We start from the raw sequence: 15,566 nt of genomic DNA, 5'->3' as shown, positions 1-15,566 counted from the left end.
TCCACTGTCTCCCAGGCTTCAGAGCTCGAAATCTGGTCCCCGATTCCTGCCTACTCAGCATCAGTCACAGGATGCTGCTGTGGGTGCTGCAGGGCTCCTTACCAGAGCATGCCTGCTGAAGAGTGGCATTGGCCAGCCACTCCCAGTCAGTAATGAAATCCATGTAAAAGACTCAGGGAGAGGTTTCTTTCTCTTGAATACAAAGCCTTCAAGAGTAAAACTCTTCAGGGGAGGACAGGACATCCCTCCTAAGTTGACCGTGTGTCTCCTGGCCTCGGAGCTGGACCGCTCACCCACCAGAGCCATGCTGAGATCACTGCGCTGCGGGACGCGATGCTCAGTGGGCTCATGGCAGCTGTGAGGGATGTTGAGGAGAAGCAAACCTCCACTCTGACAAACACAGGTTCCTCTTTTTATCTCTTGCTCGTTCCATGTGCAGTCACTTTGTAGCAAGCCCTTTTTTGAACACATGCAAGTCATCCCACTTTACTGAGGCTGCTCACAGTAAAGCCTGCTGCTCCCAGGCAAATGCTTTTTAACTGAACTGGAGATGGGCAGCACAGCACAAGCAGAAATCTAGGTACCCACAGGAATTCTCGGTCTTTTAAACATTAATACTGAAAGAAGTCCTGCTAGAAGACATCATGCTTGTCTATAATTATTTATGAGATCAAAATCTTCCTGTGTGACAGAGGAGAACCCAGATTTTTTTTAACAGTTTGTGGCAAAAGGCTTCATTGTTTCTTCCACAGAAGTGTATAGAAATTGCTGTTGCTTACAGTTATTACAAGTATTAAAGTTTATGTCTCATATTACATTTATTGTATAAGTAAAATGTGGATTTTACATGAGCAAGGACATGAATTGTTTCTTAAGACCAACAGTTAAAACCAGTATAGACCAGAGTAATGAAAAACTGTTTTTGAGGTTATGTCAATGATGTTCTGGGGTTGCCGGCCCCAGACCTTTTCCTTGCTCTTTTCTGTATTTGGCCTCCATCTGAACTACATCAGGACAGGACACACATCTGGAAGCCTGCCTCATCTCCCTGGGGGACTTCAGAACAGAAGTCCCCCTCTATGCCTACCTAAATGCCACACAATTGGTCATCAAACCAGGTACAAAAGGGCAATTTTCTCATTCTTTGTCTGTATTGTGCTATTAAATACTTTCAAGATATTATTTGTGCTGATTTGTCTGCTTTGGTTTGATAGTAGGAAAGCTGATGGTGAATGTACAGGATTTTTACCCATAACTGCACTAAATTCTAATACAATTAAATATATGGTAAGTTCACATGTTTATCAGGTAACAGATCAGTTCTGTTTTAATTTAGTCTACCTGATCTATCACACCTCCTGGAGTGTGTCTCTGAAGAAAAATGTCAAGTGACTCCTCTTCTCTAGCAACAATTGCTTACAGTTTATGCCATGAAAGGGGGAATCAGCACAAATGAATCCTGACAAAATATCTTACAAAACTAATAAAAATCAGCATGCAGAAATGCCAGCTGTAATTGCACTATTTTGCCATAAAAGGTCTGTGGGCCAATCAAACCATGTGGTTGTTTTTTTTTTTCCTTTGGAAAAACTAAGCTTTTATCTTTGTAAGTCAGTGGTACAGTTGCCCTGATTTTGGAACGATCAGTAAGTATAATCCTTTTGAATCTCAGGAACAATATACCTCATCCAAACCTTTGTCCTGATTCATCTCCAGCTTTGATAGCTTTGGTGTGTCACCCTGCTTGCTTGTCAAATCTATCTATCTAAATTGCCGATAAATATATTCCACATCTCTTTTGGGAGATGAAGCTTGTCTGCATGCTAAACAAAGAACAGAATGCAAAAAGCCAAGATACACGCTGAGATATAATATTCTCCCTCTTAAAATACCACAGGTGAAATGATAATGTGGAAATATTCTTACCCTGAGGAAGGCAGACTCCAGTTGTAGCTTAGCAAATCAAAGACCAGAAAACTTGCTTGCAATAACATCCTAACAAATCCAAAGGGTTGCTTTTTCCCCAGTTAAAAAATATCCGCACTCTGACTTTTAATCCAAATCCAAAGATTAAGGCAGAAGAACTTCAATAATTTGTTTAGTTAGGTATGAAAAGTAATTTGTCATGAAACTGCCAGCCTGCCACTATAAAGGTTTAAAAAAATCATAGCTATTCATGGCTGAACAGTCGGACTTTTCCACACAGGAAAATTCATCATCATTTCAGGTTTCAGTATCTTTTTGTATTTTGCATGGCAAATAAAAAGTTGTCCACCAAGCTTGAAATGTCTCTTTTTTTCGAGTTGGTCACTCTGTGGGAAAAACAGGCGCTTCTTTAAACTCCTTTTATTTTTTCTTCATAGTCATAAAATAAGTTTACAGCAAAATGAGGCAGCTTCTCATTCAGAATCTCACTTTCTTGTTATTAAAAAATTCTATCTGTGTACCAATAAAGCAGAAATCTAAGGCACTTCAGATTCCAAAATCTTTCCATTCCTGGACGAGCTTTAGTGTTCAAATGTTAATAGGATGCCTGCATTTAGGGGAAAAAAAAAAACCTAAAAAACTTGGCCTGTATTCAGGCTCAAGAGTCTGTGAAACAGACTTTTTCCATACTATGACCTCAGTCTTAGGATTTCTCTTTTGCAAAATGTTAGTTATTTTTCTTGGCAGGTGGCCAGAACCCTGTATCTCTCTTTCTTCCCCTCTCACCCTCCTCCTCTCCCCACCCTCCAGGCGCACACGCACCTCTCTTCTTCCCATAACCCACAAATTCAGCCCTGAGGCGAGGTAACCCCCCCATCTTTTAGCTGATGGGACATGGTGTGGAGAAAAGAATCAGGTTATGACATCCTGGAAGTATCCAATGCTCCCAATCGCCTTTCTCTTCTTTTGGACCCATTTTGTTTTGTTTGCCTGCCCCAACCCCCTGGGCAAAGCCAGCAGCCCCCCACACCCAGCAGCAGTGGTGCCCCCGCCAAGCATCAGCTACGGCGGGTTTCAAGTTGCAGCAGCTTTAGCCCAGGGTAGAGAATTTCCAAAATGTGTTACCCTGGCAACCAGGAATTTTAGCCCAGCAAAAACCACCATGCACACCGCGACTCCAACGTGCGAGACGCTGAGCTTCCATTCATCATTTTCTTCAGAGAAAAAATACAGAGTGGGGTCGATGGTGTCTGCCTTCCTGGAGGCATTGCCAATGAAACAGACTTCTTCCCAGGTACTTGCATCTCCTGGTTTTCCTGGCAACCCCTCTTTAACCACTGTATTCCGAGCTAATACATAATACATACAAAGTTCCTAATTAGTAGCTTACAAATGACAAAGTCCAAGGAAAACAGTACTTAAGAGAAAAATAATATGCTTTCAGTGTAATACAGGAAAACATTTCCTCAAGCATGATGATATTTCACCTGGTTAAGTTAGCCAGCTTTATTCTAAATGGCATTCAATGAACACTGGTGATACAGAAGCATTTTTTGACTTGGTGTAAAATTAGAAATAATGCTCTTCATTATAGTAAGTTTTCCAGTGGGACAAAAGCTGCTGTTTTGTGGAGGTTTCTCCTGCATAAAACTACTTTCCCCTTCAGCTTTGAGCCAAGGGTGGCATCAAAACGAGGGCAGCTTCCTGCAGCTAATTATTTTTCCCTACAGTGTGCAGAGTACAGGTAGGTAGTAAAGGTGAAGGTGCTACACAAGAGGACCTGTATCAAGGGTATTTTATAAATAAAACTCTGCACTGAGCCATAAGGGTGGTTAATGCAAGCTATTTGCTATATCTGGTAAAAGAGAGGGATAGCATTTAAAAATAGGACAGTGAAAGCCCTTTCTCACCCCATCTAAGTCAAACAAAACTTCCCTGGACCTCAGTAGTACTTTTATTTAGTGTTCATCTATCCCTGTTTCTGTTGACATCTCAGATAATGCTTTTTTTGGTCTGACTCGAAATCAACAGAAGCTCAATTTTGTCCCAGGAAAACCACAGCTGCAATTAGGGTCAGATTGGGTTTCCATATGTTTTCTTTCTAAACCAAACAAATCAGCTCCAACTCATCTTCTTTCAGGGAGATCATGCTTTTGACATCTTTTTTTATATGACTTTCGGTGCTATTTAAAGATTATTTTTACTTGTATCAACTTTGACTGCTGTGTGTCTATATATTTTACATGGCAAAAAAAAAAGACCAATAGTTCAAATTTATTCTTTCTCCTTAACTTTGTAAACCTTAGAGACAGATTCAGTCAAGATCTGTGTGAGCAAATGTCTTCCAAGAAAATGCCCTTATAGCATTTGAAGAAAATAGACTTCTTGGTATCAACTTACAATAGGGTTTTTTTGTGAACTATCAGCTGCATTGTTCTCTGTAAACTCGAAAAATCTGTGCTCAGAAAAGGTGAGGAATTTGCAGGAAAGGTTCACATCAGCATTGTGACTATACCACAGCAGCTCTGATGCATCCCACAGGTGAAATCACTTTGTTTCTGGGAGTGGGAAGTTACGGTAGAATTACATTTTTAACAGTCTATATATTTAACACACAGAGAAACACTCTGTACATGGGCTAAGGGTAATATTTCAGGGGAAGGGGCAGAAAAAAAAACTTTTTCATGGAAATTTGAGAGCTGAGGAGGGGGTTTTAAAATTTTAGCTGCCCTTGCTGGACTGGCTGAGCAGAGTGAGAATCTGGCAGTGTTAGGGGTTAGCTCTGCAAGCTGAGGCTCAAGTAAACAGGTGGAAGACTGCAATGAAGCCAGCCTTCTTCTTCTGCCAGAGACTTAGTTCATGGATAAACACTAGACTTTCACTTCTGCAGTTTTAAAGACCTCCATCACTCTGAAAAACACTGCCTTCATTCATCATAGTAAGGGGTTGTTTTCTTTCTTTCTTTTTTTTTTTTTTTTATGGTCTGCAAGACTTCTCTCAAAAACATCACAGATATACATTAAAAGCCATTGACATATTGATGTTTTTAGAAACAAACAAGCAAACAAATACATAAAGGATGCCATTTCATATTAGCTACCACCCTTTGGAAGTTATGCTTCTCAGCAGAGTAGGGTCATCTGTGGCTCATGAGCAGATTCATATACTCCAGGATAGCCCTGCATAGAGCCCATGGAGTTACTAAAAGAGTTTTCACCAAATCACTGGCTGATGTGTCTGCTGCAGATGTCCTTGCCATCTAGCATGCCCACAAGCTGGACTGTGAAAGATTAGGAAGTTGCCCCAATATCTTAATCTGAAAGCTAAAAAGTGGATTACATCTCCTAAAAGTTTGTGCAGCCCTTTTTTTTTGGAACCAGCTTCCTCACTAGCATGGATCTCACCCCTTCCATTGTCCTCCAGACCCATCTGTTAGCTATTTTCTGGTTCAATTGACTTGATCCATCATGGTCCTTTTGGCAAACAAAGAGAAGGATATTGAAGATGCACTGCTGGAGGGTTTTTTCCTCTGCAGCTTGCATGCTTTGTCCCTTCTCTATTTGCCATCTCTCTCTCCAGTTCAGCAAGACTAAAGCCAAATCCTTCTAATTTAAATTGTGTGACCCCTGTCCCAAGACTGAAATTCTGGGGAGAGAATGGGAGAGTGGTGATGGGGCAGGAGCTGCCACTGATCATCACATCTGCAGGCATCTGGGAAAGGCAGCAGCTTCTGCTCTCCCTTTCTCCCTACATGTGGCACTCAGGACATTTACCACTTACTACCCAAGTCTGTCTTTGAAAACTGAAACTACTGCCCATTTCCTTTACTTTTCTGGGTGAATAATCCTCAGCTTTTTTTACAGAACATTACATTTTTCAACACTTTGTACAAATATTAATGAGATAGTTCTCATGGTGGTCTAATAATTTTAGCTGGGGGAAGTCCAAGCTTAAAATAACTTGCAACAGGCCTTTCAATGAAGTGAGGTGGGATTAAGGCTACTCTTCCAACTCCAAAAGTCCCAGCAGGTTGCAATTGTTGCCTGAGAGACTTAAGGTCAAGACTACAGGTCAGCCAGATGTGAGAGGACAAGCTCCCCGGGGGCTAAAAGCTGGATGGTGAGCTGGCAGCACTTGCTCAAACTGATTGCCTGTATTTGAGACTGGTTCCCTCTGTTCTCTGCAGACACCTTGTAACCCCTCTGCCTCAGTCTTACCATTGCAGAAGGGGAAACCAGCAGGAGATTTTGGCTGTTGAATAATCTGTAAGACGCTCTGAACACACAAGGGGCAAGACAGAAGAGAGGAAGAAATAATCAACATGCGATGCTCATGCCAATACAAACGTGTGTCACATCAAGCAAGAACAACAGTGATGTTGCTCAAACATGATGTTTCCTTCCTGAAGGAGAATCAGGGTGATGAGAATGATGAGCAGGTGTTGGACGGGCAAGAAACTGTAGCACTAATGTCTGCAAATGGACAGCTTAGAAGCTGCTGACTTTAGTGCTGTTAATGAAGATCACCCTGAGCAAACCATTCTGCAAGTGATGCTGGGGACCAGCACAGGGAAGGAACAGAGCCAACATCTATTTCTGCCTGGCAAAAGCAAACAAGCCAACACACACACACACACACACATGCACACACACACTGTGATCGCTGTGATTCTCAGAGAGTATTAGCAAAGGACAAAACCTGCATAACTGCCATAAATTATAAAAGCCCCCCTCAATCTTGGTTAATTCTCTTGTAAAAAGGGAGGGAAAAATCTGGAGCAGCTCAGCATGAAAGCAATTGTGGGAGGGTTAATAAAGAGACAGCACTGAGGTATCTAGTTGCTAGCCCTGATATCATTAAGTAAGTGCACTAGAAATGTCGAGGTAAATGCATAGCAGTGAATCACAGTCAGGCATGATTAACCTTGGGTAGTCTGAACTGAAAATCATTTACAAACACAAGGTGGTGAAGAACATCACAACAGACAGTACATTGAAAGTCATTCCAAGAGGGGAGTCACGCTGAGCGCTTCGTGTATTTGCACCATTTTTTAATTATTGTCACATTTTGCACGTGGGAGAATGGAAGACCCCAGACTCCCAGCTCAGGGAGGAGTTTCTTTGGCCCTGCAAGGTCCTCTGAAACATGTGCACTGGTTGGAATCAGTTTGCCTTGCATAGAAGTTTTCTAAAATAAAAAGTTTTAATTGCAACAGTCTGAGGCTTACTGAAAGGACAAACAGATTTGCCAAAGAAAGACTAAAATCCTATAACTGCAAATATTAAAGAACCAAAGACTCCTCTTCTTTCATCTGTACCCACGTCTAAATGCAGCCCTCCAGACGAGAGGTGGTAAAACCAGGGGGGGGAAAGAATTTTAATAAAAATTAGGTGTTTTTAACAAAATTTGTGAAAGTTTTCTGACCCTTGAAAATTGACCCTCTGATCACAAAACCAGAAGAACAAAAAATCACTGGATATTTCTGATCAGTCCCAAAAGTTTGGAAATGCTCAGCAAAGCTGTAGCCATACGACCCATAGAGAGCTATATATATTGTGTACAACAACAAAACCCCTTCAAATACAGAATTCTCATGGCTTTAAAAGCATTCAATTACAAGGAACATGAATCAACCAGGGAAGACTCCAGACAGCTTAACACTTCGGTATTGTTTGCACCTTTTATTGCAATTCTTCAGTGCCAGCTCAGGTGATTATTGTGAATGCCAAGGTGGTGAAAGCCATAGGAATACCGTGCAAAATGTTACAGCTTAGATTTCCTTCCCGCTTTTGCATCAGTCTCATTCTCCTAAATCCATCTCCATTATCCTTAGCACTGCAATAACTGCCCTTATTCATCTGCCTCATTAGGATGCTGCATCAATTAATATGCATCATCTAATGCATACTATTTTTTTAATGTTTAATATTATTATTAGTGGAGAGCTATGTCGTAATGAGTCTATCTAGGGAGTTAATGCACACAGGAAAAGCCCCTATGCATAATGCTATTCCAAATGATTACTGTACCCAAACCCTCTGAACAGACCACTACGCATCCTGCAGACTCTGTTTCTGTACTCTCAGAGGTTACAGATAGCACCTCTGGTCCTGGGGCTCCAGGTCTCAGGGTTATGTTTGTTTTTGAGGACCTGGAGCAAGGCACAACGATTATCGTGAGGGGAGATGTCATGTTAATGCTTGGTTCACAAATGCCACCCTGCCTGATTCAGGAGGGTAATCAACCTGTCCTTTGAAGCTGCATAAATAATGTTTGGATGGAGGTAGTATATCTGCACCAGGGGTTGAATTAACAGCCATTGAATCATATAAGCTTGGCTAGAGTGTGAGGCTTGTAACATGCCTGAGGAAAATAAAAAAGACATTTTCAAGAAAAAAACATTAATTTACTCCTCCCCATCTTTTCTGTTATTTTCCTCTAGGCAAACATGACTTACTTTGTGGGGGTTTTTTTTGTTGCTGTTTGTTCCATTTTCACAGGGAAACGCTGATTCACAGTGAGATGCATCCAGTTTCTCCTTGTCAGGCCTGAACGTGCTGTCTCTCTCCTACATCAGTGTTGGTCCTTCTTAGCACCCCTGCCAGGAGATGCTAACTGGGCTCCTTTGACACTCTGAGGGGAGCGACACCTCGCAAGAGGGTGCAGCCTTTTTACCCACAGGGACCACTGGCAGCACTCGTGCCCCTTGCACAGCCCTGCAGCTCCCAGCTGGGCACTGCTGGAGCTCTTGCCCAGGCATGGTCTTCTCCACGTGCGTCAGGGAAGAGAACATCCATCTGCAGACAGACCAGGCACACAGGCTCACACATCCATGTGCAGGTGTGCACTGCAGGTTCTCCTGGCTGTGCATCGTGTGCACAGGTGCAAGTTGCTACAGCCCCAAAAGAGCAGAGAAAGTTTGTATTTGCCTGAGATACCAGGGGTAAAAAACTGTCCTAGGAGATGGTGGAAAAGAGAAGAAACCCAGGAAAGGCCAACAGCAGGGTAGCATAAAGAGAACTGCGGCATTGGTGTGTGTCTGTGTATCAGCATGAGTTGCTTTCTTTCACTAACACTCACAGATCCAGCCCTCTATTGAGTAACATGAACACCTTTAGTTTGCTAGTGGCTTTTATTTGTCTTCAGTTTTTATCTCTGGTTTTCTCTTCTACTGTTCTCAGTTTTGTATCTCTTTCTGAAAACTTGATGTTCGCAACTCCTTTTTCTGCTTCTTAACTGTATCCCTCTCACTTTCTTCCTTCTCTTTTGACACAGCACTTGTTGGTTCCCTTCTTCTCCTCTCCTCTTTTTACCCCTGCCTCCATTTCCATGGAATTTCTCCAACTGGAGGGGCCTCCGGTTGCTGAACGCAGCAATTTATCAACAGTAACCAGTTGCTTCTGCCTCTAAAAATTGTTCTGGGAATCCATGTATGCTGTGGGGTAGCCTTAGAATATACTAACAATTTAAAGGTAAGAATTATAAATATACTGTATCTAGTAGACAGCCCAGTTCAAAAGGTTGTACCAACATCTCTTATTAGGCAGGGAACCTTTCACACCTAACGAGATTCTGACACACTATATAACCCTGTAGGTAGTCTCAAATCCAATCCATAACCATATTGGGGTGTACCTCTGAACCCATATTTTGGGTTCAGCGATACCACTATTGTTGGTTCAGAACTCTTACAGGATTTTAATCCAATGAAGAAGAAGAAAGGAACATTCCTCATCAATAAAATACTAAGTAGAAAAAAACACTGTTTGGAGAATGGCTTACATTTTACATATTTCTAAATATCAGCAAAAATAAATGTGTTCATTTCTCCAAAATACCTCCAGATGGCATTAAAACCCTTCTTCTTTTGGTCTTTATTGCAAAATTATTTTAAAAAATGATAATTATTGAAATCATTCTATTAAACGTTCCCAGCAATCATATTATCAGAAGGCATAAGGTTGCTAATGCTTAATTCATTTAATAAGTTTGTCTGAATGTGCTTGCACACTATAATTACATTCCACAACACAATCTGCAGGACAAGTCATTTCTTACACCATGTCAAATCTTTTTCTAGATTAATTTCCAGAGGATTTTTAATGCGTATTTGCAGCAGAAATCAAAACGTCCCACAATAAATCATTGTTATTGTACCTCCTTCTGTGACTACTTTTGGCCATGTAACAAATGGTGACACCTTGTGAGATTTACATGATATAATGCTCTGAATTTAAATAACAGGAATCAGAAAACATAAATTATGGGCCAGATGCACTCTAAAATTCACATGACTGACTGTTAGAAGAACTTCCCTCTCTCAAATGGGATTAAAGAGGTGAATGGTTTTGCAGAAATTCATAATGCTCCTGCCTACCGGTTATTAAAAGAATTCACTTATCTCGCTCAGTTTGGGAGACTGATGCTATTTTTTACATTTTTTTAACTTGCAGCTCATCTGTTTCATAGACTGGTTTATGTTGGCAAAACAATTCAGTCCTTTGTATACTAGAGTAAAGAACGGTAAAAGCTTCTATTGTTGCACTAAAGTGAAGGTGAACACTGATATATTACAAGTGCCTGTTCCTATCTATTTCTTGACTTCTTTTGTTAATTCAAAAACATCAACAAAATCGTGAGAGACCAGAGATAACTGTAATTGGATTTCAAGTAATTCAGAGGTGAAGCTGCAGACTGCAGTCTTTTAAAATTACATCAGTACATCAAAGGCATATGTGACATGATGTTTTTTAGCAAGTGTGACAAACTCCAGCAGCATTAAGGTAATGTTGAAGTAAGGTTCTAAAGGCCAGCCTTGCACAACCACAAAAATAATCTCATATCTATTCAGCGTGATATGGAGCCATTTCACTTGCAAAGATCGCTGACTTACTAGCATGCAGAAGTTCTAGGAATAATTAATGTTTAGTCATTATCTAAAAAGCCGTTTTACGAAAAGCATCAGTGAAAGAGCTTTATCTTAATGAAAACAAACAAATTCTATTTTGCCCAACAAATCTGATAAAAACACAGCTGCCTTCTCCAATCTTAAACACAAATATGACTTACGATGTATGGGTTGCGCTTTTCTCTGGGGTCTTTGGCTCTACATCACTTTTCCCTTTAAAAGAGAAGAAGAAAATGACATCAGAAATGGGTCAGTATGGAAACTGCTCAGATGTGACACATCAATGCTTTATTCATTGCTAACACTGACCACTCCTGCCACACACACAGACAGCTGTGGAGGCAGCAGCAGGGCTGCAGGGGCACTGAGGGAGCATTTGCAAGCCGGGGGTCAATCCTGACTTGACTTTTCTTGTCACCGACACGTGCTCCGGAAATGTCAGGCAGAGAAACTCTGCAAGAGGAGATGCTTAGAGGACACAGGCTTCAGCAGGGACAGAAGGCCCTGGAGCAACTGAAAGCATTTCTCTAGGGCCCTAGAGCTCTGCTGCTGAGAGTGTACTCCATACAACATGCACTTGCTCCAAAACCCTGCTCCAGGAAGAGTAATTATTTCATACAAAGCAAAACAGCATCAGCAAAACAGTGCCTCATCACTAAGGCAGTGATCAGGGCGCAGTTCTGCCAGTGGATATTTTGGCTCACATTAATTTTGACAGATTAAGGATTTGATCTTTAGCTTCTGTGAGTGGGGGCTGGGGAAGCCCTCTTTGCTGTGCTAGCTTAGCCACACAGTGCCAGGAGAAGTCAAGTACCCAAATGCTTGAGAAGCATCAGAGGCCCAAGGGATGCCTCTTCACATTTCCTTATGACTCATATGGGTCCTGGCATGCTGGCTTGTGATGATCCCCATCTTGGGTCCAAAATAATGTATCTGCCCAACACAGTTACACAGCACAGACAGTGGGAGGCAGGCTGCTGGCAGATGGGGCGGAACTGCTTCTGCTGAGTCAGGCCAACTCCTTCTCCCTCCTTTCTACCCCCCCTGCCAGAAAACAGTAAGGCTGATGTTTGCTGTAATTAATGTTCTCTGAGTAACCAGACAGAGCTGTGCTCCAGTGTAAGATTTCTGTGTAGCTGTACCATGGATTTAGAAGGTATGCTACTCCACTTGAATCACCTTGAACTTGAATTCTGGGCCTAGTGATTGTGCAGATGATGCTCCTCTTGTGTGTCGCTGGATGCTAATAGCTGTCTACACATGAGTTTATGTTGTCTAGCAGACAAGGAGGCGCAGAGGTTGAATGTGACTGGTTTACTGATGGACGTGTTTTTCTCTATTACCTTTTAATGAGCTGTGTTAAGCCAAAATCCACCTATTCCTTCTGAAAAAAATGCGAGAAATACATATTTTGGTCAGGCTGTTTTGGTGTTGCCTGACATGCTGCAAATGAGCAGCATGAGTTGAGTGGGTTTTGGATCAGCCCCGACCTAGTCCATGAATATGAGCATCACGCATCATCCATTTGCTGCTGATGAAGTCCTCGCCCTCAGTTTCCATAGAGCAACAGCTGTAAGGACACCTCTGGAAAACCTGCTGTTGCCTTCAGAACAGGCAGGATTCTGCTACCAGTGTTCTTCCACTGCTGTACAGGAGGAAGCTGAAAGACACTCTGGGCAGTGACTTTCTGTAAGTAGCTGTCTTGTAGTGGAAGTTCTGGGTATCAAAAACACCTTGACACAGTGCTTTTAGATCTCATCTTCCTCTCTCGTAGGGTTTGTGTCTACTCAGCTGAGGTGCCTAAACTTTATTGAATGGGATGGGGAAAGCCCTGGATGACGTCAAAACCACCAGTGCCTTCATGGACCTCTAGGGAAGCTCAGCATTCATGATAACAGGACAGCTAAAGGCACCTAAAATTTAGGCATGAACAGGGCATCCACACAGGACGGAATACATCCACTCCATAATCTCTAGGTCACTCTTCACTTCCAGCAGAGACCTCAGAAAGTATATCCAGATGGTAAACTTGCTGGCCAGGAAGCTGTTGCCTCTATATATGTTTGTCAGCCTTCCGGAGCCTGGAGCCCTGGAGCTCATCTGCACTATGGTAATTTGGAACAAGAAACCAACAGTAACAGTTGGCATATATTCAAAGATTCTCTATTTGTAACTTGGGTCTTTTCTAAGTGATGAATTATTACCACGAACACTGGTTTGTTTGAGTGTGAGAGACAATATGGATTCCTGAGTGCTTTGCCAGCAGAGTTCACATCAGTTCTACTTTCAGCAGTGTATGTTAATGCAGCAACAAGGGTAAGAGCATACGTACTGTGAGGAAATGGAATCTCTATGATTTAGCCAAACTGGATATTAATGGATTACCCTACAGTAAGCATTTGTAGCTGCTTTTATGCTAATTGTCACTTAGCATACTTCTGTGTGGAGAGGAAGGACGAAGCCTGTACAGATGGTAGAAATGCATCAGTCCAGCCTATTAGAGTAGAAAATCTGGCCATTAATGCGTTATCAGTTCTTACCAACTTCATTCTTACTTGACAGAATCTTAGAAATTTTACAAATGTGTATAGCCTAAGCATAGCTGAATGTCACAGATATGGTATAGATAATATTTTTGGATAAGGGCATGTTACAACAACTTCGCTGTTTTACACTCACTCTTGGCCAAACTAAGATTTGCTTTTGATTTTTTCATGTAACCTGTCAAATGCATGCAGGTACCATTGTGGGAGGCTGGCATTTGCTGAACTGCTAAATCTTCTCTAGTTTTGACTTCTTACAGGCAAACTTGTGCCAACCTTTGTTTTTCTTAGCCTTTTTTGGAATTAACAAAAAACAAGCTACCCACCTTGCTATGGGATTGCTGTTAGTACACTTTGTTTCAGATGCTAAGCACCGTGTATGTCTCCTGAAACAGTGGTGTGGGTGTGTGTGTGTGTGTGTCAGTGGGTGCATGCAGAAAACGTACAGTGGAAACCATCAGTCCACAGATCCTTAGCCACAGAACGGGGAGGTCTTTGCTAGCTCCTACCTCATCTCATGCAACTTCTTTCCTAACCTTTTTAGATACAAGCAGAAGACCTGTCCAGATTTCTCAAATTTCAAAATAAAGTTCAACTGAACTTTTGTAGGATTTCCCTGTTGAATAGTGGGTGGCCAGTAAAGGAGTCCTCTTCTCTTAGCTGGAATTTTAGTGAATCACTCAACCAGATTAAGTTTCCCTTTCTGGGTAACAAGGATAAATGATATTTATTGTGATGGAGTAGTATAATTTCAGCTATTATGAGCTTTTAAATGCTTTGATTTCCTTGTGGGGGAAGGATGACAGAAATTCAAATGCTATCCATGAGAAAGACAATGTTGGCAGCTGCAGTAAAACCATTGCAAATGACAGGCTCAAGAGCCACTCCAAAGAAGTCAGGGTGCAATGGGAAAAACCAGCTAATTTGGACTCTGAAGATGTGCACTTGGATAACACAATACATTGACCATTAGATTTCTTTCCCACAGAGTAATTTGCTAGTATTTCCTGGCAGGACCCCTGGACTCCTGAAGAGAGAAGCCCACACTGGAGCAGGTTGGCTGGCAGGACTTGTGACCCTGTGTGGGACCCACGCTGGAGCAGCCTGTTCCTGAAGGACTGCACCCTGTGGAGGGGACCCATGCTGGAGCAGTTTATGAAGAACCAAAGCCTGTGGGAAGGGCTGGTGAGAAATAAATGAAGGACTGTCTCCTGTGGGAGGGACCGCACACTGGAGCAGGGAAGAGTGTAAGGAGTCCTCTACTTGAGGAGGAAGGAGTGTCAGAGACAAGGTGTGATTAACTGACTACAGCACCCATTCCTTTGTCCCCTGCACTGCTGGTGGGAAGGAGGTAGAGACTTTGGAAGTGGAGTTGAGCCCAGGATGAAGAGATGGGAGAGCAGAAGGTGCTTTTAAGATCTGATTTTATTTCTCATTGTCCTATTCTGATTTGATTGGTAATAAGTTAAATTATTTCCTCAAGTTGAGTCTGTTTTGCTTATGACAGTAACTGGTGAGCAATGTCTCCCTGTTTTTATCTCTACCTATGATCCTTTTGCTGTATTTTCTCTCCTGTGTCCAGGAGACTAATAGAGCAGCTTTGGTGGGCACATGGTGTTCAGTCAGGGTCAACCCACCACACATCTGAATCATTTTGTCCCAAATTTCCTTTGAGTATGACATACAGGACTGGTAAAATCTATGTCTCATTCTAACTGTACTATATCTGATGTCTTATTCCAGCACCTCAACAGGAATTCTCATGGATACAGCTCTCAGAAGTAGTCAAACTCTCTCTGTGATACTAGGAAAAGTGCCTGGGTGTCCGACAGTGACCCTAACTTTTGCCACCAATGAAGAAAATATTTCTGCATGGGTCCAGCTGTTCTTTGGTTTGGGTGCCATCAGCTAGGCAGTACCAAGTGTAGCTTCTGACCAGCTGCAGATTTTGCTGAGCAGGATGAATGAGGAGATGAGAAGCTGGAGGTATTGGGGTGTGGGAGGGATGGGGGACTTGGAATTCAAGTGGGGTAGGAGACCACGGGAGTAAGAAGCAGGGAGAAGTTGTAAGGTCATAGGATCAATTTTGTAATACACAGGAAAGCAGGTTTCATTAAATCTGCAGAACAACTAATTTTGTTCAAGTGTTGGAAGAAGGAAATACTCAGCTAGGACCAAAGCTGGCCAAA

At 42.1% G+C, this 15,566-nt stretch overlaps 1 protein-coding gene across 2 annotated transcripts in view; it reads right to left on the bottom strand.

Moving 5' to 3' along the window:
• The window catches only part of AFF3 (AF4/FMR2 family member 3), a 323,305-nt gene that overhangs the window by 113,331 nt on the left and 194,408 nt on the right, over window positions 1-15,566 (bottom strand). For both annotated transcript variants that reach the window (XM_042040545.1, XM_042040553.1), the window contains exon 7: window positions 10,996-11,047. In XM_042040545.1, coding sequence (XP_041896479.1) covers window positions 10,996-11,047 — 52 coding nt within the window. The remainder of the gene's footprint in view (window positions 1-10,995; window positions 11,048-15,566) is intronic.

Source organism: Corvus kubaryi, unplaced genomic scaffold (assembly GCF_017639235.1).
Source record: "Corvus kubaryi isolate FWS band 111438036 unplaced genomic scaffold, C.kubaryi_AGA036_p1.0 133, whole genome shotgun sequence".
Classification (NCBI taxonomy): domain Eukaryota; kingdom Metazoa; phylum Chordata; class Aves; order Passeriformes; family Corvidae; genus Corvus; species Corvus kubaryi.
The sequence above is the reverse complement of the archived record's forward strand: the minus strand, read 5'-3'. Positions and strand labels throughout refer to the sequence as shown.